Source organism: Triturus cristatus, chromosome 9, assembly GCF_964204655.1.
Source record: "Triturus cristatus chromosome 9, aTriCri1.1, whole genome shotgun sequence".
Lineage (NCBI taxonomy): Eukaryota > Metazoa > Chordata > Amphibia > Caudata > Salamandridae > Triturus > Triturus cristatus.
Genome location: NC_140592.1, coordinates 1,216,681,208 through 1,216,709,128, shown reverse-complemented (window position 1 = coordinate 1,216,709,128; position 27,921 = coordinate 1,216,681,208). Strand labels below are relative to the sequence as shown.

At 43.6% G+C, this 27,921-nt stretch overlaps 1 protein-coding gene across 2 annotated transcripts in view; it reads left to right on the top strand.

Annotated features, from left to right (window-relative positions):
- The window catches only part of RGS6 (regulator of G protein signaling 6), a 1,064,816-nt gene that overhangs the window by 809,094 nt on the left and 227,801 nt on the right, over positions 1-27,921 (top strand). For both annotated transcript variants that reach the window (XM_085627281.1, XM_085627283.1), the window contains exon 13: positions 180-290. In XM_085627281.1, coding sequence (XP_085483407.1) covers positions 180-290 — 111 coding nt within the window. The remainder of the gene's footprint in view (positions 1-179; positions 291-27,921) is intronic.

Sequence of the window (27,921 nt, the reverse complement as noted above, 5' to 3'; positions counted from 1 at the left end):
ACTTAGACAAGTACTTCTTGACATATGAAATGTGCCTTCTGGGATAAAAATTACTTTTATTCTCATGGGATGAAGCAAACCTAAATGTATAATAAATCTGTGTGTGCAGACTGTTTTAATGCCTGTTAATTGATGAAACCATTGAATGATCCTAATATTCCTGTTCTTTGATTTTGCAGTTTTATTGCATTTTCGGAACAATATTTAGAGTTTGACCCCTTCCTGAGCCCGGCAGATCCTTCCAATCCATGGATAACTGATGACACAACACTCTGGGACTTAGAAATGGGGTAAGAATTTGAATGTCGTTGTTGACACTAGTGTGGCTGCAAAACAAAGGAAATGATTGTCTAACACCATCCCAGAACTTGCACAGATATCACAGTTAATGATTACAATACTAGAAATATGGTCTGTGCAATCATATGACCCTGCAGCAAGTTATTCATCTGGCAAACATCTAGAAGACTGACACCCATGATTGTCAAACATATTTACAACATTCGTACTAAAGATTTATATTATTGTTATATTTTGAAGCCGTATAGCCCACTTCCGCAGGCTTTACTGGCTGTTAAAGGCCCTAAACCAAGTCTATAGGCCTGAGCCAGAGGTGAGATCCTATAAATAGAGAGAGGGCCTTTAACAACCAGTGTAGCTCTCAGCAGAAGGGCAATAAGGCTGTTCGAACATTTAACCGCTAAGGGTAGAATGCTCTAAATTAAAAATGGAGAAACTTGAAGAAAACATTGGAATCATGGAGCTCCCGGCTCACACCAGCCATTATAAGCCCGGAGCTTCCCCAATGTCTTCAGTGGAGCTCCCAACATTCCAAAGAGCTTAACCGTATAACAGTGAAAAGACAATGTATGGGATAATCATGGCAATAGTCAGGCAAAGTCCAGTAGCAAGTATTTATCAAATGACACTTTAAAAGAACTTTAAACAAATGTAATGAAGAAGCAAAACTTATTGATACATGAAGCTGGTGCCAAAGTTGAGGTGCCAGTAACTCAAAAGAAGGGAAACAAGACAAGGCACAAGGAGGATGAGGTGTGACTAATACATTGAGAAGCAGAACCTAAGGCTTGACTAAGAACATATGGAGAAATCAGGAAAGAGTAATAAGGAGGCATCAAATGATGGCAACATGTAATGACAATGCAAAGGAAACAAAATGTGCACTATAGGAAGAACTGAAGCCTTCTGAGCTCACTCATATAGGAAGGGGTAGGTGGGTAGGAGGGATGGGAAAAGATAAACCAAACAGAAGCATTCTATTTGGACTGTATAAAATCCATGATGTATTTTGGCAGACACATGACCAGAGATGCACTATAGTAAGGGCTAGAAGACACCAGCATTTGACCCAATAATTTCAAAGATGAAAAGGGAATACATTGTTGAATTTTACAAATGTTTGACACATGGAAAAAGCAATTTTTTTTTTAACTGGAACATCTAAGAAGCAAAGTCTGAGGACAAATCAGATAACACAGGTTTTGAGCAAAGGAGGTTTAAGGAAAGGAATAGGTGGGAACTACACAAGAGGGGGAGTCGGGAGTCAGGCAAGTTAAGTGGGTCAGAAAGCAGCATTAAACTCAAGAAAGTGAGAAGTCATCCAAGAATCAATTGCCGCTACTTGAGACTCATTTCTTGAAGAGAAACAGAAAGAGAAAAGATAAATTGAGAATCATTTGCATAAAAATGAGAGTCAGAGCATGGGCCTAGACAATATGAAATAGAGAAATAGTATATGAAGAAAAAAGAGGGCGCCTAGGGCTGATCCCTAAGGAGCCATGAAGTAAAGTGGGTTGAATGTGGAAGCAGTACCATCACATGTAAAGGAAAAGAAACAACCAGAAAGATAGAAAGCGAACCAGGAAATGACAAAACCCCTAATACTCAAAGAAGAAAGAGCAGAGAGGATCCTATGATCATCCACCATGTCAAAAGCAAAACAACGGCTCAGAAGGATCAAAATAGAGGATTGGGTATTGTGAAAAGAGAAGAAAATTACTAACTGAAAGTAAAGCAGTTTCAAAGGAATGACCAGATTGTGATCATTAAGAAAGGTTAAGAGTTGAGAGGAGACAATATGTTTTTGATTTTTTTTTAAGTAACGGCAGTGAAGAAATAGGTCTGTAGTTAGAAAGATTGTTTGGGTAAAAGTAGATTTGTTTAACAGAGGAAGAATAATATCAATTTATAAATAAGATAAAAAGTAACTAGGTCAATAGAAACAAAAAATAATAAGACTAAGTCAGTCCAAGAGAACAAAAAAGAGGTTTAACCAGAGTAGTTGGAAGAGATCTGTGGGGGAAGCAGTAGGTTAAGTCACCCGAAGAATGGCTATGAAGACAAACTCAGAAAAAGGAGTAAAAGGATTTGGACAAGGCAGAGCAGAGAGATATCAGAAACAGATGGGAATGTGGGTTGGGAGCTATAACATCAATGAGGGGAAAAGAAATGTAAGAAGAGGGGAATCAGACACATATATTTGGGACCTTTGCTTTAAAGTAAGCCGCAAAATCTTTAGCGGAGCTATTAGATGAAAGAGAGGAGTCTGGACCAGGAGAGGAAAGCAAACTATTGTGAGGTGAAAATAATCAATGGGCATCACAAGTCTGATCCAAATTAGGACTTTGAATAAAAGATTATTTTTCTGTTTTTATCTCGGTGTGTACCTGCTTTTAATGGATGAAAAATGACCAAGTGGTCATCTGTCTGGTGCTTGTGCCATAGAGGCATTCAAAATGATGCACAGAAGAACCGTATGAAGATAACTCACAGCCCAAGCTTGGGGAGGCTAGAAGTGGATTTAAAAGCCTTCAGTGGGGCAAGAGAGTCTGGAACAGAGGACACTGAACCAGGAAGGAGAGAAGAAGCAGTATTAAGAAAAAAGCAGAGAACTCATCAAGCAGAGTTAAGTTATATTAGGAGCTGCAGCTGCCACTTGGGCTGGAGAGACATACTCGAAATTCTAATTAAAAAAGGGCTTGAGGGGGAAGGAAGGGCAGACAGAAAGTGTAATGGATATTAGAGTAGTAGAGATGAGATGAGGATAGAAGGTAGAAGCAGATTGAGAAGGTTTTACAGTAGAAGGAAAGTAAATAAGACCCAAAATGCCATCCAAAATGTGCGCAGAGGTGACTTAAAAAAATCAGATTAAAGGGTTCGCTAGGACTGGGAAGAGGCATAATAGACAGATTGTCTGATAGGTGGAAATTGTAGTCTCCCAAAAGGAACAGAGGGGCTGCATCTGGACTTGTGAGTAACTGTGATGCAGTGTAATCAAAAAAGACAAAAGAGGGACTAGAGGTTTCTAAATGATTAACAAAGCTAATTGTACAGGAGTTGTGAAGAAATAAAAGTGAAATTCATAAGGTGCCATATGGAGGAGAACAAAAGAAGAGATAGAAAATAACCATTGAAGTTCACATTGTACTCCAAAGCCACCACCTCAGTGTGCAAGACAAAGAGAGTGTGAGAAAACATGCTGCGGTATTCAGAGCTGTGGCAATTGTGGTATTATCTGCAAGCAACCACATAATGGTAATACAGGGAGATAGAGGGTTTTAAAAACCTACCTTTTTGTTGAAATCTAGTGTTTCCATGGACTCAGACAAACATATCATAGATTTCAAGTTTTGTGAAACTTTTAAAATATCACCACGAGTAGGCAACATGAAAACAACCTGTCTGCTGCACACTTTTTAGACTTCAACAAAACAGTTTCTAGCTGAAACGGATCAAAAGTTATTAAAATTATACACACTCAGTGCAATACTATGACAGACATTTTAAGAAAGTTAACTAGCCACCAACCTTTGATTGGAGAAATAGGCAATTTAGCTAGGTGACAATGTGAGCCAGCGAGTGTACATAGCCCATTTTAGCCTTATGGTGTTTTTTTCTACCAGTAACACAAATTCATGTTCACATCACTGACACTTCTCAAAGCTGCAGTTATTTCAAGGGAGTAATAAGAATCACAAATATAATGCATCTCTATTTAACATTTCTCATTTCTAATTTCTCACGAGTGAGAAGCTTATAAAATGAGTATGAAGCGTACTCCAAGCTTTTCGTAATGGAAAGGGAGGCATATAATTGCAGTTCAATTTGTGTTACATTGGTCCATAATTTAGCATCTCAACCTGCATATTTTGGTTCTCCACTGCTGCATAGTTTCATTACCCCAGGATATGACTGTCAAACTGTTGCCTAGAAAATGCTCATGGATGACCTTTTTAGACAGTTTAAAACCATAGGGATTGAACAAGGCATATAATTTCTTAGAGTTCCTTTGTTGTTGCACCAATACCTCCATAAAAGAGTTCCCAATAGGAAGTCATGTGAAATAAGGATAATGGTGAAGGGCAGATGGAAAAAGACATTAGTGTTTGGATTTAAAGATATGAGCATGTGGGCCAGGTGCCAAAAGCGCCCTATTTCAAGTGCATAGATACAATCTAAGTAGGGCAGAGAGGATATCCGCTGCTTTTTGGCAGATGTCTTGCATCCTCCAAATTCTAAATCGGCCCGTAGGTCTTTAGATTCAACCACAACGTTAAATGTGGATAGCAACAAGCTGGGAGGGTACTGCAAAGAGACTATAATTCGCAGAACAGAAGGGTGTAGTGGTCTCTTACGCACAATGAGAAGGACTAAATCAGCTGTAGTTATTTCTGTAACATGATTTTTGTACATAAATCCGTTGGTGTAATTGTTATGTTGCTTTGTTTATAACTAAAACCCCTCATGAAGGGATAGTAAAAATTACGAAAAGCATTTAACTCAACATATGTGTGCAGAAATTCATTGTGTAATAAATGCATTTTGAAATCAGCCTGAAAATAAGTTTGAAAAACTATTAATTGGAAGAAAAAGGCAACACTGATTGAATAAAGCAAATGAAACCATAATGGACAATAAACAGTACAGGGTACCTTTGTTAAGTGGATTTTTCTCCCTGCTATGATGCACTGTTTAAGATGCTCCAGAACATGGGTGATGTATAGAGCACCTACACTTCCTGTGGAAGCAAATAAAATGCTGACTCGTTGTGGCTCTTTGAAATGTGCATTAGATAGCTTGGATATAATGTTTGACCAATTGCACATCATGTTAATAAAATACCTACCATAAAAACTCTATATCAAACCTGCCTTTTACACAGTCAACTGTCAGACAGTGTGACGTTGCAATGCAACTGTAAATATTGCATTACAATTAAGTAGCTACACCAATTTCTTATTACAGCTGTCTGGCGATGTCACATCTAGATTGCAATAAGAACATTAGAGGCAGGTTGATTTAGAAAAGACAAGGCTCGTTTAGAAGAAGTACAGTTTATTTATAGGTATTTATTTTTATAATTCCACCTGACCTCCAAATGGTAATAAACCGTCCAACTAGAACTAAGTAGAAACATTCTAGAGAGAACTTAGAATTTAAAATCTAGCTAGAGCAACATTCCAGGTAGATAATTGCTGTAAAGTGTTCTATATACGAAGCAGGTAGCTAACAATTAACAAAACCATAAGACTGCACTGAAATGTAAGCATGAGAGGTGACACTTGTCCATGACAGTGACGAATAAAAGAAGCATGATGCCTCGGTGCAAATACTAAAGGTTTCTATGCATTTATTGCTGGCTTGTTGCATTATGCATGAAGCCTTAACGTTATATTTTCTTGCCTTCCTTCTGTAGAAGAGCACTGGCACAGACAGTGCTGTGAATGTTTCTGTGTCTTACTTCGGATCAGCACCAGATATTTCTCAACATTTTGGCAACTGGGAACATGTTTAAATTAATGTATTATTTGAATGCGCTAAATGAAGTTATTGAAATAAGTAAAGTGAACTCACTAAGCGAGATGCCCTTTATCTTAGTGCTTAATACTCTGTTGTGACCAGTTTAGTCATTCATGTTTCCAAGGTCAATAACTGAATCCTCAAACACCGGAGGTATGTCATGAAGTACTGTTTAAACAGGTTATTAGTGAATAGCTCTAGTAAAGAACGGCAGCCTCAGGGACAGCTGTGCTTTTGTTTACAGCAGGAAACGGATTATGTTGACAGCATTGGAAATTCCAATGAATATTCGAACAAGCTTTGGAAAAACAAATACGTCTTACCTGTAAAAGTCTGAGTTATTGGCTTTGCAAATGTTTGTTTGTATTGGTGTTAGCTAATGCGAAAATCACTGCCAGTGTGTCACGATGCATACGCGTGTGTCACACACATGTTGACGCATGTGGGTGCCTGGACAGCCATCTTGGAATGGGCTTTATGTGAGAAAAGTAATTCCAAGATGGCCACTGTGTCATATGTAAGTGTGCGCATGTGCCATGACATATGCCTGCACATGAAACCATTCCAAGATGGCTGTTGAACCGCAGGCTGGGTTTTGCATGCATATCTCATACCTGCAGCCATTTTGATCGTTAAACATGGCCAACAGGAATTTTAGAATAGTAAATTAAAAAGAACAAGCATTTGCAATGCAATAGGACTCGCGTTTGGGACCTTATATGTATTTAGCTATGCAGCACATTAGCCTGGGTGCTGGAACATCTACTGTTCTTTAACATGGAGGGAAAGTGAGCACCAAACTGCATGACACACCAGGTATGGGAACACATGAAGAGGAATATTGCCTTTCAGCAGGAAATGGTATAGTCCAAAGCTCTGTTTTTAATATAAAAGCAGGGCCTTCAGTGGTCATATCACTGAAAATACAAGATTTGAAAAAAATATTATTGTCTACGGGTGCTCGTGGAAGACAGTGTCTATGGATTGGAATCTAGAGAATGCTAAAGTGATTCTGGTATTTTACTGACCTCTGCTGGTCGTTTTCTATCAAGAAAGTTAAATAGAGGCAGTTGAACAGAAAACAAAGTCCCTAAGCGGAAGCAGACAAGTCCTAGGGCTGATCTCCAGAGCCCACAAAGTACATACACATAAAAGTATATACTAAGTATATACTAAAGTACATACAAGAGGTCTCGAATGCTCGACCTAAAAAATGAATGTGTCCACTTGTAATGTAACTTGTGTTATGTAAAGCGCTCTGATACCTTCAGGTCGAGTTTGCGCTATATAAAACTCTGAGGGAAAAAATCCACTGTCCATCACTTATCGAATCAGGCTCTTAGAAAGGTTTGGTTTAGTTTCACATCAGCAAAAATAAAAGTATGCAAACACCAGAGCACGGGAAAAGTGGGCAATTGCCCAAGATCCGCGCCTTCCGAGGGGCTCTTCTGTAAAAATGTTCAGAGTGGTGCTAAGAGTTTCACTGTAGCGTCAAGAATGTCAGCTGTGATGTGGGGTTTATTTCTGAGTTCGCCCGTCCCGACTGCACACACAAAAAGTTAGGTTAAGCCAATGTTTTTATGTGCGGAGTTCTCCACCTGGACTGCGGAGTCTCCATCCACACTTCCTATTAAAGTGCACTTTTGTCAATAATGAAAAATAGTAACTTTCACAAATGGGTGCGTTTACCTTTGTGACTCAGGCCTAAATTCCACATAAAATATTGTTGTTGCAAGACAAACTATACAACTCTAAGGGGAGGGGATGTGGTCTGTCGGCTAGATTGCCGACTTGGTGCTAGAAACCAGGGCTCGAGCCTCGGGGTCGCGTCCACATCCTGTGATTCTGGGCAAATCACTTGGGGCCAGATGTAGGTGGCTAAATACCAGTCGGTAACCCTGAAATTCGGTATATTTCAGGGTTACCGACCAGTATTTAGCCATTCCTAATGTAGGTGATGATTCGGTAAATGCCAAATCTGTATTTACCGAATCGGTATTTACCGATTCGGTAAATGCAATGTAGAAAGCACATAAAAGAGTGCTTATGTGCTTTAAGAATTCGTTAATTACCACCAACTTCAAGTTGGTGGTAATTAATGAAAAGAAAAACAAAGGGGGGAGTAGAGAGGTTCCACTCAACGAGTGGTGGAGGTGGATACTTCCTCCCAATAAAGCGTACTTAAACAAAGGGATCCACCCGCATGTATAGTAGATCAAGAGACTCCCGTTCATACCATGTGTGTCCCACGGTCGTGGAGAATACACATCAGTTGTTAAAATACCCCTCACACACCAAAAGGGCCCTTGGTGTCATGCTTCATCATAGGGGTCTTCCCGCCCCTCTACGGGACGGGGCGTGCTACGACCAGCGTATACGTGGGAGCACTGTTCTTGGTAGGACTACTATGTGTAGTGCAAGGGTGTGCAAGGAAGGGTCAGGAGTGAGTGGAGAGTGATTTTAAAAAAATACCTGGCTCACTGGACTAGGAAAATTTTTTTATTCTGCCATCTAAGCTGGTATTAGTAAAAATGTGGGGGTGGAGGGTGTATGCCTCAATGAGCTTGACCTCCTGGTGTCGACATGTTTCGAAGCTTACCCCAAGCTTCTTCGTCAGGACCTAAGAAGATCCCTTCCAACGACGCACTGTGATGTGGTGAAAAATAGTGGGTGAAAAAATCAAAATAGGAGGTAGATAGCCTCCAAAAGTTGGTAACGCCCCAATGGGTCTTACATACTCCTTGTAACCTAAATGGAGAAAATGGTATGAAATGAGAGATACACAAGACATTATTGTTATAAGGATAGACGTTCATTCCGTCGTGTTTAAAACAGTGATCTGAAAAGGAAGTGAGCGATGATCGTCTTCTAACGCTATCACGTGATCTGTGATAAAAATATAGTGTGACATACTACATTTAAAAAACACACAATAACAAAACAACAGAAAACACACACTCTACTCAGAAAGGAAACGAAGTTCCTGTAGGGCGAAAATGTCATTTGTGGTTGTTTGCATGCCCAACAAAGCAGAGAGAAAAACATACTTGCTGCAAAGAGAATAGTTTCCTCATGAGCTCATTTACCGGGTGGTTGGAGTGCCAAATAGGCTACCTAAATAGCGGGAGAGAGGGGAATGTAATCCAATCGTCATTTTTGAAGGTAAACCTTCCACCTGCCGGCTGTGCCGTACTTACGCCTCCTAGGATCAGTGTCCTGCTCAAATAACCACCCCGGTCGGCTCCGTCGATAAATTCAGACTGGAGATATTGTAGTTTAAATACCCCCACCAATCAGGGAATAAGTGCCAATACGCCCCGTTTGACGGACCAATAGAAGGCAACCTGCTCACAAAGTAAGTTGAAACCCGCAGGCGCTGCTACACGGGACCCGGAGCCGGAAGTTAGAGGCGGCCGGGTCATCGTGGTGAGACCGTAAGGACCCCTAGATGGAGAGAGGTGTCTAAGTCGGATGCCTGATGGAGCGCTACCGAAACCCCATATTGAAGGGTGAAGATGTCACAAAATGCGTGTAATAGACAGTCCACATTACCTAATTTTGAGGTTTTGAATGTAAAAAAACAAACCAATCAACTGGGAAGGTATCACTAGGTGTCCATATACGTTGCCTGAATAACGTCGGGATGAGGATGATAATAATGAAAGACTAATATAAAAATAAATATAAAAATATGTAACAGGTAGGAAAAAAAATGCCCCCAACCTGCGTATTAGAGACACTCAGCTGGTGTATAGCTAAACCAAGAGGTATGTATATGCATGAGATAGGTACACTAGAAGGCTAATCCAGGGGGGCCTCAGCTGTGGTCAGGGGGTATTTGACAAGTACATGAAAAAACGACAGAGAAATTACACAATGGTCCTAGAGTGGTACTACACTGGTTCTGGGCAGATACGGGGGGCAGAAAAAGAAAAGTAGAAAAAACTTGAAAGGATTATTCTCGTCAGGTGGAGAACCGGTAGTTGAACAGTACTCAGTTAGGTATGATGATGGTTATACTCGGAACTGATTCCATGGTATATCCTCATTTAATCCATGGATGTGTGTTTTGAGACGGAACACCCATCGTTGTTCCTTCTCTAGGAGGCTGTGTTCGTTACTCAATTGTTCTATCACTGTCCACTGTAAATCGTCTATACAATGGCTTTTGGAAATATAGTGATTGGACATCTTGGTAGTGCTCCTACCGCATCTGACATTACTGCGATGTTCGCCAATACGTACCTTAATTGGTCTGGATGTCATCCCCACATACTCAAGGCCACACGGACAAGTGATAAGATATACAACATTTTTGCTATTACAATTCGTGAAGCTTCTCTGGTCCCACTCTTCGCCATTCCGGAACGTGATGTGTGTACTTTTTCTCGTCAGGTGACAAGTGCTGCAGTTCCCACAGGGATGATGCCCTTGTACTGGGGGTAGTAGACCGACAGGTCTTGGTCGAGATACGTTCTTTGGTCTTGTGTGAACAAGCATGTCTCTTAAGTTGCGTCCCCGCTTGTGAGCGAACATAGGTTTCGTTATGTTCAAGCCGCAGGAATTGAGTAGACGCCAGTGTTTATTCACTATCTTAGTGATCTGGTTAGAATGTGTATTGTAAGTTGTTACACATATCGGTCTCTCATCGATCTGGTTTTCCACTTTGTCTTCCAAAAGAGCCTCTCTGTTATTATTCCTTGCTCTTTTCAAGGCTTTGTCAACGATTTTCTCAGGGTAATTGCGTTTTATCAGTTTGGTACGCAGTTCAGATGCTTGTTGTTTGAAGTCACTGAGTTCAGTGCAGTTTCTCCGGAGACGGAGGAACTGGCCGTACGGTAAGTTTTCCCTCAGGTGACGGGGGTGAAAACTGTCAAACAAAAGTAAACAGTTCTTAGCTGTTGCCTTAAAGTGTGTTGTGGTTTTGAGTTTCCCCTGTTCAGGGTAGATATTCAGGTCCAAGAACACCAGGCTTTCCGCCGACACACTATGTGTAAATTTCAGAAATGCATTCTGTTGATTCAGCCATAGCATGAATGCCTCAGTTGATTCGACGTCACCTTCCCACACGACCAAGACATCGTCAATATACCTTTTCCATACTTTGATGTGAGCGAGGTATGTGTTCATCGTGTGTAGGATCCTGTTAGTTTCTAGATGGTGTACATACAGCCCTGCTAGACTTGGAGCAAAGGTACTACCCATGCTGGTACCGTGACGTTGTTCATATATATCTTCAGCATACATAAAGAAATTGCGGGTAAGAGCCAGTGAAACACATTCCATCACCAGACTACGAGGTGTCTGGTACTCCCAGGGAGTAGAGAATAGAACCTCCTCAATGATTAGTAGTGTTTCGTCGTGTGGGAGACTGGTATATAGGCTCTCCACGTCTAATCCCATGAGCAGATTTTTGGTGGGGTCAAAGTCGATGTCCTGCAGAATTTGCAGGACGTTCTTGGTATCACGTAGGTAGGTGCTGGTATTTTGAACCAATGGTCGAAGGAACGCATCCGCGAACCTTGATAGAGGTTCCAAAATGGAATTCACACCAGAGACGATGGGTCTACCAGGTGGTGAGACCAGGTTCTTATGGATTTTAGGTATGGTGTAGAAGTAGGGGATCCTGGGATTGGTATTAACCAGAAATTCAGCCTCCTTCTTGGAGATCCAGTCGTTTGCTAAGGCCTCCTCTACCATTGTGACAATCCTGACCCTGATTGACTCAGTAGGATCTACCCGAAGGATTCCATAGTTCCTACGGTCATCCAGCAGTTTTCTGCATTCAATGTCATAGTTGACAGTGGTTTGTAAAACAATGGCTCCCCCTTTATCTGCAGGTTTGATGGTAATGTCCTGGTTTGTTGATAGTTCATGTATAGCCACCTTCTCCTCCCTTGATGTATTGTGAAAGGTGTTACCACATCCTGTCGTGATGTCTTGGATTTCACCCATCACCGCTTTCTCAAATGCAAGCATCTCCACCGGTAGGGTGGAGTTAGGGGGAACAAAAGTGGATTTATTGCGGAGGCCAGTATCTTGTCTTACCACCTCAGTAGTGGATGGGTTGTTTTCAAAGAAAACCTTCAATTTCAATTTACGTATGAATTCGGTGATCTCAGTGAGGATCTTAAATTTGTCCAACCGATTAGTGGGTACAAAACCCAGTCCTCTCTCAAGGACCCTCTTTTGTGTTGGTGTAAGGACTACATCGGTGAGATTGACCACCAGGTTTACTTCCGGCTCGTTGATGGTTGAGGAGGTATGTTGTTGGTCATACTCCTGGTTGACATTCGAGTTGTCTCGGTCTCTGGTGTAGACCAATGGACGTTGTATCCTCCTCTGTTGCGGGCCCTCCGTGGGCCTTGGTGTGCCCCTAAAAAAGGTTGTGGGTTGTAGTTGTATTCATACTCTTGAGGAGGAGGTATCCATTGTGGAAATGGTCCCATCATAGGTGGACCATAAGCGTATGGGGGATACATCGGGGGGCCTTGATAGCCATCCCATCTCCCTCCCCTCTGATACGGAGGGCGCTGGTTGTAATTGCCTCTCCCTCTATAGAAACGTTTGCCACTGCCCTTGCTGGAGTTAGAGTTATCTGAACCGGTGTCAGAGGAGTCACCATCCTCACTCTGATCCTGGTTCTTAGGAACATAGTCATCTCGTATATAGGGATATACTCGTTCATGACTGAACCGTGAAGTGTCCTTCTTGAGTTTGTTATATTTGCTTTGTTTTAAAGTCATTTCGAACTCTGTCATCTCTTGATTGAGTTCCTCTAAACGTTTCTTGAGTACACTGGGGGATATATAGGCCTTCAAACGGACTTCTAGATTGACGATCTCGACTTTGAGTTCTTGTGTAAGTCTGGTGGCTGTTTTTATAATTAGGACTAACCAGTCCCGAGTGCAATGCCACGAGATTAGTGACCAATCACGTTTGAAAGTCTTATCCTGTTGGAAAATAAAGGGCTCATTGCGGACAATCAAACCTTGGGGGGCTGCATTCGCCCGTAGGTATTCCGTCATTAATAGACCATGCAGAGCAGTTCTGATCTGGTTTCTCCTTAAGTTAGCTAGCTCATCCCAATCGGCATGATTGGGACCTGGATCGGTATTGCTTAATCCTTCAAAGGGGTTGATAGCTGCCAGGATCCTTTCCACTTCGTCGTCAGCGAAGGTTAAACCCATGTTGTCTGCCATCTTAGTAAACCGGAGATGTAAGTGTAGTAGTACTAAATGGAGTGTGTGTGTCAGCTTGGAAATGTCATGTGACAGATGTTAGTAATATAGTAGTCTACAAAAAAGTATGTGTAACAGAGGTAAATAGCCTCTGATCTCAGGTGAAAGGGGGATATAATGCTATCATTTATAGCACTGATATCACAACACCCAGAATTTGGGCGAAAACAAAAAACTCCCACAGCTGTACGCTGTCTATCATGGAAAGAAAAACAAAGGGGGGAGTAGAGAGGTTCCACTCAACGAGTGGTGGAGGTGGATACTTCCTCCCAATAAAGCGTACTTAAACAAAGGGATCCACCCGCATGTATAGTAGATCAAGAGACTCCCGTTCATACCATGTGTGTCCCACGGTCGTGGAGAATACACATCAGTTGTTAAAATACCCCTCACACACCAAAAGGGCCCTTGGTGTCATGCTTCATCATAGGGGTCTTCCCGCCCCTCTACGGGACGGGGCGTGCTACGACCAGCGTATACGTGGGAGCACTGTTCTTGGTAGGACTACTATGTGTAGTGCAAGGGTGTGCAAGGAAGGGTCAGGAGTGAGTGGAGAGTGATTTTAAAAAAATACCTGGCTCACTGGACTAGGAATTTTTTTTTATTCTGCCATCTAAGCTGGTATTAGTAAAAATGTGGGGGTGGAGGGTGTATGCCTCAATGAGCTTGACCTCCTGGTGTCGACATGTTTCGAAGCTTACCCCAAGCTTCTTCGTCAGGACCTAAGAAGATCCCTTCCAACGACGCACTGTGATGTGGTGAAAAATAGTGGGTGAAAAAATCAAAATAGGAGGTAGATAGCCTCCAAAAGTTGGTAACGCCCCAATGGGTCTTACATACTCCTTGTAACCTAAATGGAGAAAATGGTATGAAATGAGAGATACACAAGACATTATTGTTATAAGGATAGACGTTCATTCCGTCGTGTTTAAAACAGTGATCTGAAAAGGAAGTGAGCGATGATCGTCTTCTAACGCTATCACGTGATCTGTGATAAAAATATAGTGTGACATACTACATTTAAAAAACACACAATAACAAAACAACAGAAAACACACACTCTACTCAGAAAGGAAACGAAGTTCCTGTAGGGCGAAAATGTCATTTGTGGTTGTTTGCATGCCCAACAAAGCAGAGAGAAAAACATACTTGCTGCAAAGAGAATAGTTTCCTCATGAGCTCATTTACCGGGTGGTTGGAGTGCCAAATAGGCTACCTAAATAGCGGGAGAGAGGGGAATGTAATCCAATCGTCATTTTTGAAGGTAAACCTTCCACCTGCCGGCTGTGCCGTACTTACGCCTCCTAGGATCAGTGTCCTGCTCAAATAACCACCCCGGTCGGCTCCGTCGATAAATTCAGACTGGAGATATTGTAGTTTAAATACCCCCACCAATCAGGGAATAAGTGCCAATACGCCCCGTTTGACGGACCAATAGAAGGCAACCTGCTCACAAAGTAAGTTGAAACCCGCAGGCGCTGCTACACGGGACCCGGAGCCGGAAGTTAGAGGCGGCCGGGTCATCGTGGTGAGACCGTAAGGACCCCTAGATGGAGAGAGGTGTCTAAGTCGGATGCCTGATGGAGCGCTACCGAAACCCCATATTGAAGGGTGAAGATGTCACAAAATGCGTGTAATAGACAGTCCACATTACCTAATTTTGAGGTTTTGAATGTAAAAAAACAAACCAATCAACTGGGAAGGTATCACTAGGTGTCCATATACGTTGCCTGAATAACGTCGGGATGAGGATGATAATAATGAAAGACTAATATAAAAATAAATATAAAAATATGTAACAGGTAGGAAAAAAAATGCCCCCAACCTGCGTATTAGAGACACTCAGCTGGTGTATAGCTAAACCAAGAGGTATGTATATGCATGAGATAGGTACACTAGAAGGCTAATCCAGGGGGGCCTCAGCTGTGGTCAGGGGGTATTTGACAAGTACATGAAAAAACGACAGAGAAATTACACAATGGTCCTAGAGTGGTACTACACTGGTTCTGGGCAGATACGGGGGGCAGAAAAAGAAAAGTAGAAAAAACTTGAAAGGATTATTCTCGTCAGGTGGAGAACCGGTAGTTGAACAGTACTCAGTTAGGTATGATGATGGTTATACTCGGAACTGATTCCATGGTATATCCTCATTTAATCCATGGATGTGTGTTTTGAGACGGAACACCCATCGTTGTTCCTTCTCTAGGAGGCTGTGTTCGTTACTCAATTGTTCTATCACTGTCCACTGTAAATCGTCTATACAATGGCTTTTGGAAATATAGTGATTGGACATCTTGGTAGTGCTCCTACCGCATCTGACATTACTGCGATGTTCGCCAATACGTACCTTAATTGGTCTGGATGTCATCCCCACATACTCAAGGCCACACGGACAAGTGATAAGATATACAACATTTTTGCTATTACAATTCGTGAAGCTTCTCTGGTCCCACTCTTCGCCATTCCGGAACGTGATGTGTGTACTTTTTCTCGTCAGGTGACAAGTGCTGCAGTTCCCACAGGGATGATGCCCTTGTACTGGGGGTAGTAGACCGACAGGTCTTGGTCGAGATATGTTCTTTGGTCTTGTGTGAACAAGCATGTCTCTTAAGTTGCGTCCCCGCTTGTGAGCGAACATAGGTTTCGTTATGTTCAAGCTGCAGGAATTGAGTAGACGCCAGTGTTTATTCACTATCTTAGTGATCTGGTTAGAATGTGTATTGTAAGTTGTTACACATATCGGTCTCTCATCGATCTGGTTTTCCACTTTGTCTTCCAAAAGAGCCTCTCTGTTATTATTCCTTGCTCTTTTCAAGGCTTTGTCAACGATTTTCTCAGGGTAATTGCGTTTTATCAGTTTGGTACGCAGTTCAGATGCTTGTTGTTTGAAGTCACTGAGTTCAGTGCAGTTTCTCCGGAGACGGAGGAACTGGCCGTACGGTAAGTTTTCCCTCAGGTGACGGGGGTGAAAACTGTCAAACAAAAGTAAACAGTTCTTAGCTGTTGCCTTAAAGTGTGTTGTGGTTTTGAGTTTCCCCTGTTCAGGGTAGATATTCAGGTCCAAGAACACCAGGCTTTCCGCCGACACACTATGTGTAAATTTCAGAAATGCATTCTGTTGATTCAGCCATAGCATGAATGCCTCAGTTGATTCGACGTCACCTTCCCACACGACCAAGACATCGTCAATATACCTTTTCCATACTTTGATGTGAGCGAGGTATGGGTTCATCGTGTGTAGGATCCTGTTAGTTTCTAGATGGTGTACATACAGCCCTGCTAGACTTGGAGCAAAGGTACTACCCATGCTGGTACCGTGACGTTGTTCATATATATCTTCAGCATACATAAAGAAATTGCGGGTAAGAGCCAGTGAAACACATTCCATCACCAGACTACGAGGTGTCTGGTACTCCCAGGGAGTAGAGAATAGAACCTCCTCAATGATTAGTAGTGTTTCGTCGTGTGGGAGACTGGTATATAGGCTCTCCACGTCTAATCCCATGAGCAGATTTTTGGTGGGGTCAAAGTCGATGTCCTGCAGAATTTGCAGGACGTTCTTGGTATCACGTAGGTAGGTGCTGGTATTTTGAACCAATGGTCGAAGGAACGCATCCGCGAACCTTGATAGAGGTTCCAAAATGGAATTCACACCAGAGACGATGGGTCTACCAGGTGGTGAGACCAGGTTCTTATGGATTTTAGGTATGGTGTAGAAGTAGGGGATCCTGGGATTGGTATTAACCAGAAATTCAGCCTCCTTCTTGGAGATCCAGTCGTTTGCTAAGGCCTCCTCTACCATTGTGACAATCCTGACCCTGATTGACTCAGTAGGATCTACCCGAAGGATTCCATAGTTCCTACGGTCATCCAGCAGTTTTCTGCATTCAATGTCATAGTTGACAGTGGTTTGTAAAACAATGGCTCCCCCTTTATCTGCAGGTTTGATGGTAATGTCCTGGTTTGTTGATAGTTCATGTATAGCCACCTTCTCCTCCCTTGATGTATTGTGAAAGGTGTTACCACATCCTGTCGTGATGTCTTGGATTTCACCCATCACCGCTTTCTCAAATGCAAGCATCTCCACCGGTAGGGTGGAGTTAGGGGGAACAAAAGTGGATTTATTGCGGAGGCCAGTATCTTGTCTTACCACCTCAGTAGTGGATGGGTTGTTTTCAAAGAAAACCTTCAATTTCAATTTACGTATGAATTCGGTGATCTCAGTGAGGATCTTAAATTTGTCCAACCGATTAGTGGGTACAAAACCCAGTCCTCTCTCAAGGACCCTCTTTTGTGTTGGTGTAAGGACTACATCGGTGAGATTGACCACCAGGTTTACTTCCGGCTCGTTGATGGTTGAGGAGGTATGTTGTTGGTCATACTCCTGGTTGACATTCGAGTTGTCTCGGTCTCTGGTGTAGACCAATGGACGTTGTATCCTCCTCTGTTGCGGGCCCTCCGTGGGCCTTGGCGTGCCCCTAAAAAAGGTTGTGGGTTGTAGTTGTATTCATACTCTTGAGGAGGAGGTATCCATTGTGGAAATGGTCCCATCATAGGTGGACCATAAGCGTATGGGGGATACATCGGGGGGCCTTGATAGCCATCCCATCTCCCTCCCCTCTGATACGGAGGGCGCTGGTTGTAATTGCCTCTCCCTCTATAGAAACGTTTGCCACTGCCCTTGCTGGAGTTAGAGTTATCTGAACCGGTGTCAGAGGAGTCACCATCCTCACTCTGATCCTGGTTCTTAGGAACATAGTCATCTCGTATATAGGGATATACTCGTTCATGACTGAACCGTGAAGTGTCCTTCTTGAGTTTGTTATATTTGCTTTGTTTTAAAGTCATTTCGAACTCTGTCATCTCTTGATTGAGTTCCTCTAAACGTTTCTTGAGTACACTGGGGGATATATAGGCCTTCAAACGGACTTCTAGATTGACGATCTCGACTTTGAGTTCTTGTGTAAGTCTGGTGGCTGTTTTTATAATTAGGACTAACCAGTCCCGAGTGCAATGCCACGAGATTAGTGACCAATCACGTTTGAAAGTCTTATCCTGTTGGAAAATAAAGGGCTCATTGCGGACAATCAAACCTTGGGGGGCTGCATTCGCCCGTAGGTATTCCGTCATTAATAGACCATGCAGAGCAGTTCTGATCTGGTTTCTCCTTAAGTTAGCTAGCTCATCCCAATCGGCATGATTGGGACCTGGATCGGTATTGCTTAATCCTTCAAAGGGGTTGATAGCTGCCAGGATCCTTTCCACTTCGTCGTCAGCGAAGGTTAAACCCATGTTGTCTGCCATCTTAGTAAACCGGAGATGTAAGTGTAGTAGTACTAAATGGAGTGTGTGTGTCAGCTTGGAAATGTCATGTGACAGATGTTAGTAATATAGTAGTCTACAAAAAAGTATGTGTAACAGAGGTAAATAGCCTCTGATCTCAGGTGAAAGGGGGATATAATGCTATCATTTATAGCACTGATATCACAACACCCAGAATTTGGGCGAAAACAAAAAACTCCCACAGCTGTACGCTGTCTATCATGGAAAGAAAAACAAAGGGGGGAGTAGAGAGGTTCCACTCAACGAGTGGTGGAGGTGGATACTTCCTCCCAATAAAGCGTACTTAAACAAAGGGATCCACCCGCATGTATAGTAGATCAAGAGACTCCCGTTCATACCATGTGTGTCCCACGGTCGTGGAGAATACACATCAGTTGTTAAAATACCCCTCACACACCAAAAGGGCCCTTGGTGTCATGCTTCATCATAGGGGTCTCCCCGCCCCTCTACGGGACGGGGCGTGCTACGACCAGCGTATACGTGGGAGCACTGTTCTTGGTAGGACTACTATGTGTAGTGCAAGGGTGTGCAAGGAAGGGTCAGGAGTGAGTGGAGAGTGATTTTAAAAAAATACCTGGCTCACTGGACTAGGAAAAATTTTTTATTCTGCCATCTAAGCTGGTATTAGTAAAAATGTGGGGGTGGAGGGTGTATGCCTCAATGAGCTTGACCTCCTGGTGTCGACATGTTTCGAAGCTTACCCCAAGCTTCTTCGTCAGGACCATTCCTAATGTAGGTGATGATTCGGTAAATGCCAAATCTGTATTTACCGAATCGGTATTTACCGATTCGGTAAATGCAATGTAGAAAGCACATAAAAGAGTGCTTATGTGCTTTAAGAATTCGTTAATTACCACCAACTTCAAGTTGGTGGTAATTAATGAATTCCTGTAAAAATGCACTTTTTAATTTTTTTTTAAGTGCCATGTGGCACACATCCATGCCCTTAGGGCATGTATGTGCGCCACATGTGCACACAGGCACATTTCAGGGGTGCAAAAGGGTGTCCTTTAGACACCCTGGCACCCTTGAAATACCTCCCGGTATTACCGATTCAGTAATACCGAATCGCTAATACAGAATGGCTTTAGATTCATTCCTATGGGCCTCCAAGCCCATAGGAATGAATGGGTAGATATTCCTTATTACCGAATCGGTATTACCGATTCGGTAATAAGGAATATTAAGGAATCGGTATTATTTACCATTTCATTACCTACATTAGAAATACCAATTTCTTAATGCCGAATCGGTAAAATTCGGTATTAAGAAATCGGTATTTGTGGACTACCTACATCTGGCCCTTAATCTCCTCGTCCCTGAATGTGTAACGTAACCGGTGCTCATGTAAAGGCGCTCCAATACCTTCGTGTCGAGTTTGCGCTATATAAATTTGCACAAAAAACCCCCAAAAACTCCTAAATAAAGAAATAGCGTTAACAGTGCTTGCTCAAGTTTTCTTTTGTTGCCCTTTGGCTGGCGAACGCCACTTGAGTTTTTTGGGCTGTTTTTCCGTGTCCCTGGTTCTAAAAGTTTAATATAGCGGCGTCACAAGCAGCGAGAGTTCTCAACAGGGCAGACTGACAAATCAAAAAGCATGAAGGAGCGGAGGGGAGGCCGAGACCAAAAAAGGCGTGCAGTTCGAGATGCAGTGCCCGGGTTTCTCTGCAGGCACGGGGCTGAGGCAGGCCTCTTTGCTGCTACCTTGATTTATCTGCTCCGGTTTTAAAAGCAAGCCTCGGCAGCGCTCTCTGTAAGTAGGAATTGTGATATCACGTTTGCTATAATAACGTTGTACACGAGGTTGAGCTGCGACCGAGTCTAAAGTGCTATTATCCACATTTTATCTACTCAAAGCGTACAGATGTGCAAACCAAGCTTCCCTTTCCACTTCTGCTTTAAGCGCTTTTACAACACTTGCAGGGTCTGATGTTTCAAAGGCTTTTCACCTTCCAGAGCCTTGCGCCACGCAAACTAACAGGTGAAAAACCACCTACCAATTGTGTTAAAATGTCATGGCGAGCCCTTAGTGTCTTTACAACTCAGAATGTCAACATTTCTATTCCTTCCGACTCACAATTAACAGTGGACGGCAGAGAAGCGATCTGCTCCTCAGAATCATTGGCCACGCGGCCGTAAAAGTAACGCCGCGCGGCCGTGAAAGCGAAAGTCATTGCGGTGAAAGCGAAAGAGATCGCGATCGCGATGACGCGCTCTGTGCTCAGCAAGCGAGGGATGCGCACGCAGCAGCGTTGATTGCAGAGGCGGAGCGAGGCGCGCTCGCTTGTGCGTGTAACTGAAAGCTGTTGGGCGGCATTTCCAAAAGCCACTGACTAAATGTCTCGCAGAGTAGCGCATGCGCTGACTCAGCGAGACCTAAAAAGGAAAGAGCACAGGAGCAATTAAAAAGGTAGCGAGCAGCCTGGTAGGACTTTGCAGCTGGAAAAGTGGGGATGGGATAGGAGAGTAGAAAGAAGAACGCGGCGGTGTTAGGTCACTCTAGAAAGGAAAGAGGAAGGGGAAGCAAATGTGGGGTGGAGGCGAGAGCGCAAAAATGGCTGCAGACAGGGAGGCGGGCAAGAACTAATACACCAGGGAGAGACAAGGAAAGACATGCTGTCTGATATAGAGTCTCAAATGGTTAAGAAAAAGTAGCTCACCCAAGTCAGCAGGGAAAGAGTCCAACACTTTCAGTCAGATTACTGTGGGACCGAAAAGCTCTTGGGCGGACAGATACAAGGACAGGGAGGAAAGCCACTGAATCAAGGTCAGAGACATGCGGTATCCTGCAAACCCATCCAATCATGAGCAAAGGACCCCCTCTAGGCATCCCTAATGTACTGAGAATAATACATTTGCAACAGACGCCACAAGCTGTATGCAGCTAGACCGAAAAAACTAAAAAAGAATGAAATTAGCCATTTCCATTCATCTAATTAGTGCTCCGTTTGATGTTAGGTCTATAATAATGTACTTTGCAACCCTTTCTGGACTTCACATAACAAGCGTTTACTAAGCACATTAAAAACCGATTACAGAAAAGAAATGTACAGTAGGGGAAGTAAAATTGCAAATTTCCTGTGACAAAAACGATAATCGTAAAACATCTTCGCCCCATGCATACTAAAGGGGTCGCGTTAATGGTCTCCAGCCATTCTGCGCAGATTGTGACATGACTGGCAGATGTACCAATGGTAATTCCGTCATGATGCTGGCAGACCAGGGGTACATTCAATGCCTCTGGCCCTGGCACAGCTTTATAGGACCATTTAGTACGAGACTGCGAAACAGAATCAGCCCTGGCAAAAATATTCAAATCAGCCCCGCCCCCTTTCTTCTCTCTCTCTCTCTCTCTCTCTCTCTCTCTCTCTCTCTCTCTCTCTCTCTTCTCTCTCTATGTCTCTCTCTCTCTCTCTCTTGAATCCCCTTTTGCAATTAACCGTCGAGGACCTGGAGACAGTGGTAGAGGCTCCCATAGTGGCTGCTTTAAAAAGCCGCCCACCCCTTAAGGAAATGCCTGATGGGATATCTGGCCAGTATGGCCCTGGTATTATTGCAAATTTTCCGCACGCATAGAAGTTTCGGATAATTAGTTACAAATATAAAACTTGCATGTAGACCAAGAGATTACAACCAGGAATAGCAATTTAAAATGTGTTATTAGCTGTAATCACTTTTAGAGGCTCTGAGTTGCCAGACCTTCCTTCCAGCTTTTGCTCGTGCATTGAATCTGTGTTTAAATTCACCATTAAAGCTCCCTCATGTCATGAACAACATAAAACTACTGATCCCCACAGCCAAGGAGTACTTTTTCTGGGTGTGTGGGTCACTATTTGTATTTTTCTGTCATGTAAAATCTGACAGGGGCAGACAAAAAAAGGACACCATAACCATCTACCCTAATTATGGGGTGTGACGTAATGCCCATGAAATGCCCATCTTTCAACGACCCACTCTGTCAGCCTTTCGAAGAAAACCCTCTGTCGACGGAGCAAACAGAAAGCTGGTGGTCGTCTTGGCCCTAAATAGGGAGGGCAGAGCATCATTTTGGCAGACAGGGTACCTGGTTTTATTTGCAGCAGAGAACCCTGCCAACCGACCTATGAATCATCCCCTTATTCTAAAGGGGTCACCAGATTTCTTAAATCACGCAACACTTCAAAAATGTTTAGAGATATAATTGGCTTGATTCACAAAGAAATTAAACAAATCTTCACTCACAGATTTATATCTAGGTATTGGGATAAATGTATACATTTTCAGGAATTCTGAAATTTTATTAGGAGTATTCTTGAAAACCAACATTTGTTGAAAATCCCTAGAAGTAGTCCAGGAAAACCTTTGAAAACTCACATTTAAGCTAATATGAAGGCATTCTTACACCTGCAAGTGTGCATTGAGTAACACATGTGTGTGTAATGTCTTACGTGAGTGCAATTATCGTTTTTAACGTGTACTTTTTATCTAATCCCTTGTGCTCCTGTGGCATGTTGCCTTCTCATTCCCACTCTGAAAGTGAATTTAATCTTGCTCTCTCAGTAGTAAATGTACAATTTCTAAAGTGCGAATGGGTTTTGTAAAACTTTGTGAATCCTCCTATACCTTCTCCCTACCACTAGGAGAAGGTTTATGCCTTGTGTGAAGTGGTAAAACATCTGAATATCACTCTGCTAGCACACAAGAAGCCATTCTCTGACCTAGTGATTGATGGTCTAGAACCATCAACCCAGATCCTGAAGTGACTGTGTGAGTGTGTGCATACAGCTATCACACTGCATCAACATGCTCCGAAGCATTCCATGCACTAGGTCAAACCTTTTTGCACGCTAATTTCACCAACAGTTTTAGAAGTTCGGTGTCTGTTCTAGGGCTCTGTATTCGAGATGACAGCAAGAGTCTCAGTCTATCCAAAGGCTTCTGCAAAGTGTACCTCTCCTATTTAGGCAGGGTCGGATAACAACAACACAACATCATGCATTGGGGTAAGGGTTATGTTATGTTCTTCGGGATTTATAGAGCGCACGGCTACTCGATTGAGTGTCCTGGCGCTAAACATCCTGGTCGTGGCTAACAAAAGGGCACTAGGCTCATTGAGAGGAAATACTATTGCTGTAATAACCAGGTTTTTAATGACTTCCTAAAGGTCAGAAGGTCCTGTGTCAGTCTAAGTGCCGGAGGGAGACTATTCCAGAGGTGCGCTGTATGCACCTGACAGGAGCGACCCCCTATTCGTGCCCGATGGAATTTAGGAATATGCATGACATTGAGCGCAGAGGATCTCAGAGCACGAGGTGGGTGGTAAAATTGGACTCTATTCCTAAGATATCGGGCCCCCGAGCCATGGAGGGCTTTGAAGGCCAAAACTATTGCTTTAAAAGTTATCCTCTTGTGGATAGGGAGTCAGTCCATAGCCTTCAGGTGGGAGGACATCCGAGTTCTGGGGCCAAGCATGAGTATCGCCCTAGCTGCTGCGTTCTGCACTACCTGTACTCGATTCAGCAGGTATTCATGGATACCCAATTACAGAACATTGAAGTAGTCCAGCCAAGAAATAACTAGTGCCTGGACCACAATTTGTCTGTGTGCTACTGAAGGCAGAGGAAGGATCTGCTTGCACATCTTAAGTACTCCAAAGCAGGCATCCACTACAGATTGAATTTGGGAGTTCATAGATAAATTATCCTCAAGCCTGACACCTAAGTTTTTTACAGTTTTGACTGAGGAGGTAGGGGGAGACATATCCTGGGGCCACCAATTTCGCCAGATATTACCTGCAAGGAAGCCAAAAAGCATAATCTCCAATATCTCAGAGTAACATTTCAATTGATGTGATTGGAGCCAGGAAAATACCTCCGCGAGGCAGGTGTTGATCACTTCTCCTCTAAAGTCTTCTGCCTCCTTGTCGCAGGTACGCGTACGATACTATTTTGGCTCCATGGGCTTCAGCTAGATATGCCAGGGGGGTCATATAAAGATTAAAGAGGGTGGGGCTCAAAATCGAGCCCAGCGGGACCCACACCTTTAGAACGGGAATGGATGCTGCACAGGGCGGAGCCCAGACCGTTTGTTGGCAGTCTTTAAAAAAGGAGGAGAACCACCGAAGTACCTTTCCCCCGCAGCCGCTCTCGAAGTCTCAGAAGGAGAAGATCGTGGGGCACGGTATTGAAAGCCTCAGATAAGTCCATTAATATCCGCACGGCCTTCCCACCTTTATCTAGAGTCTCCTTGATGGTCTCCGAGACTTCTAGAAGCGCGGTTTCAGTGCTAAAGTTTTACCTGAAACCGGACTGGCTCTGATGGAAGATTTGATTAGTTTCAGCATATGATGTGATGACACTGTTGACATATTTTTCCAGGACTTTAGAGAAGGAAGGAAGCAGAGATATTGGCCTATAATTTGACGCTGATGAGGTTTTTCTAACAGGGGGAGAATTTTGGCCTTCTTCCACCTGTCAGGAACAGTCCCCAACTCCAAGGAGGCATTTAGAATCTGGTTTAACGCAGGGTAATCACCTCTGCTATAGATGCCAGCACTTTGGCTGGACAGGGGTCAGAAGGTGAACCTGATTTAAGGGTCTTCATGATATCCAGTTATTTCTCCAGGGGTATAGGAGGACACTGCAAAAGCTTAAGGCCTTCTGGCCAAATGGGCAGGGAGGCGACAGCTTGGGTTGCACCGTCGACCTGGGGCAGCAAGGAGACAGTGTCTTGAATTTTTTTAATTTTCTCATAGAAGTAGGAGGCTAGGTGGTTTGTCCAGGCCTCAGTCGGCGTGAACGGCCTTGCCACCGCGCTGGGAAATGAAAACTATTTAACTGTTTTGAAAAGTTCTTTGCTTTGGTTTGCACCCTGTGTGATTTTAACAGAGAGAATACGTTTTTTCCCCTCCACAACTTTTTTATAATGCCCCTTCAGCACCAGCTTGTAAGCTATTTTGTCGCTGGGGGTCATCATTTTTTCGCCATGTCCTCTCTAGGAGTTTGCAAGCACTCTTGCTTTCCCTAAGGGCCGCTGTGAACCATGGTGCTGAGGCACACGATACCTTGGCACGTCACGCGGAGGAGGGGGCAAGCTCGTCTAAACGGCACTGGAGTCAATTGTCTAGACCGTCCACATCCTCCTCCAAAGTACCACTGACGGAGATCGGGTGTCTGATTGAGGCAGTGGTAAGGGCATCTGTGGTCATTTAACCTATTTTGTCACTCAGTGGGAGGTGATCACTAAGGTTCACTGGGTCACTGGGTGATCCACCTGATCTGATGGGGCTTCACTATTCCCAACATCCCCCACAGGACTGCTCCCTTCCTTCAGTGTGCTCGCCCGATCATGCGTCAATCCTGGAGGCGAAAGTCCTCAACTTGGTAGAGAAAAAGCCAATGGTGCCTCTGGAATTGAGGGGCCTGGAATTTTATTCTCTATACTTCTTGTTCTCCAAGAAGGTTGGATACCCGAGGCCTATCCTTGCTCTCTGCCTTCTGAGCCTATTCATCCAGCAGGACAGTATCAAGAAGTTGTGCCTAAGAAAACCCCTGTTGATCTTGTATGTAGCAGATTGGTTGGTGTCCCTTGATCTGTGGAATGCCTAATTTAATGTTCCAAATATCCCCACTGGCACTACGTGAGGATCACAGTGGGATGCAAACAGTATAACTTTGCGTTCCTCTGAGCCTGACGACAGCCTCACAAGTTTTTACAAGGCTCTGGTGGTTGAGGCGAGTGAAGGGACAGTCCTAATAATGGTCCAAGTATATCTCCAACGGATGATGACTCTTCTCCACTAACTCAGCGTTACTATCAACATCCAGCAGTCTCACCTCACTCCTACACAGAGGCTGACTGTTAATGAGGTGGTGCTTGTTACAACTATTACAAAGAGCTTGCCTTGTCTTGCAGGTCTTGCACCTAATAGGCCTCATGACCTTGTGCATCCTGTTGGTGCCTTATGCTAGAGGGTGGATCGCAGTGCTCTGGTGGTGTTTGAGGCAGTAGTAGTTGCAACACCAAGGAAGTCTCAGGTTCAGATTTTCCTGTCAGTGGACCAGGATATGCATGGTTGGATGGACCCCTCAAGTCCTCAGGCTACTATGGTCACAGATATCTGTTTGCTGGGCTGGAGTGCTCATGTGGGCAATATGAAGGCACGGGCCTTTTGTCCATATTGAAGCAGCATCTGCACAAAAATGTGCTGTCCGTCATTCTCGCAAGGGAGGTGGATTCTCTCAGTGGCTTCTCATTGGAAGACCATATGGGAGCTACACCCTGAAGTGGTCTTCCCCAAATAGGGATTTTCATTGGTGGATGTCTTTGCCACAGCACAGAACAGCAAGTGCGCTTGGGCTTCTGCCATTTCCTTCCCTCTGAATGGTTCCCTAGGGAACGCCTTCATGTTCAACCAGTGTCAGCCAAATTGTTAGACTGTAAAAGTAATTGTTATTTTAAAATATTTGTTTTACTAATTTAATGGAATTGTCATGGTATATGATTTGAGCATTGTTTTTAATCTTTTTCATATTGCAATGGTTTTATTAATCATGCAAATAAACAATATTGAATTGAATTAAATACTGGTCTCAGGACCTGCTATAAGCATTTCTGCTGCTAATGCTTCTGTCAGCAGCACTGTGGGCAAGGCTGGAGAACAAAGAACAACTGACTCTGATCGCCCCATACTTGGCAGTGAGGATCTGGTACGTCAACCTTCTGGTACTCGGAATTTGGCCACACCTTCCTTTTCCATACAGAGCATGCCTCCTCTCCTAACGGATGGCCAGTTCCTCACTCCTTTCTCCAAACACTGTGTCAGCACGCCATGGAGACTGAACAGTGCCAGATAGAGTCCTTTACCTTCCTAATAAGGTCACATGTGTAATACTGGCAGAAGTTTGAATTGGCTGCTCTTGTGAATGGGGAGCCACTGAAGCTTCCTGAGGTGTGGTGTGATGTGGGTGCGGCATGCGAGGTATAGTATGAGACTTGCGGCTGCATTCTGTATGGTCTGGAGTCTGTGCAGGAGTTGTTTGGAGATTCCGGCGTATCAAGATTTGCCGTAGTACAGCTTGCTGGTGGTGAGGGCTTGAGTGATGGTCCGTCTGGTTCTCTAAGGCATCTATTTGAAGCTCTTTCGCAGCATGGTAGGATGTGGAACCAGGAGGTGCACACTACATTGACTTGAGCAGTCATGTTGAGCTTGTCATCTAGGATGATCCCTGGATTTCTTGCATGGTCTGTGGATGTGAGTGATGGTCCTAGCTCCGACGGCCACCAGATGAAATCCCATGGGGAGGTCTTGTTGCCGAAGACCAGTAATTTCGTCTTCTCTGAGTTCAGCTTCAAGAAGGTGGTTTGCATCCAGTCTGCTATCGTGGTCATGCAGTTGGTGAAGTTGGTTCTGGAGATGTTTGTCTTGTCTGTCAGGAAGAGAAGGAGTTGGGTCTCATCAGCATAGGATTTGACGGTGATTTCTTGTGATGCAGGATTTCTTGTGATGCAGGAAGATGCATCCACCAAACAAAACGTT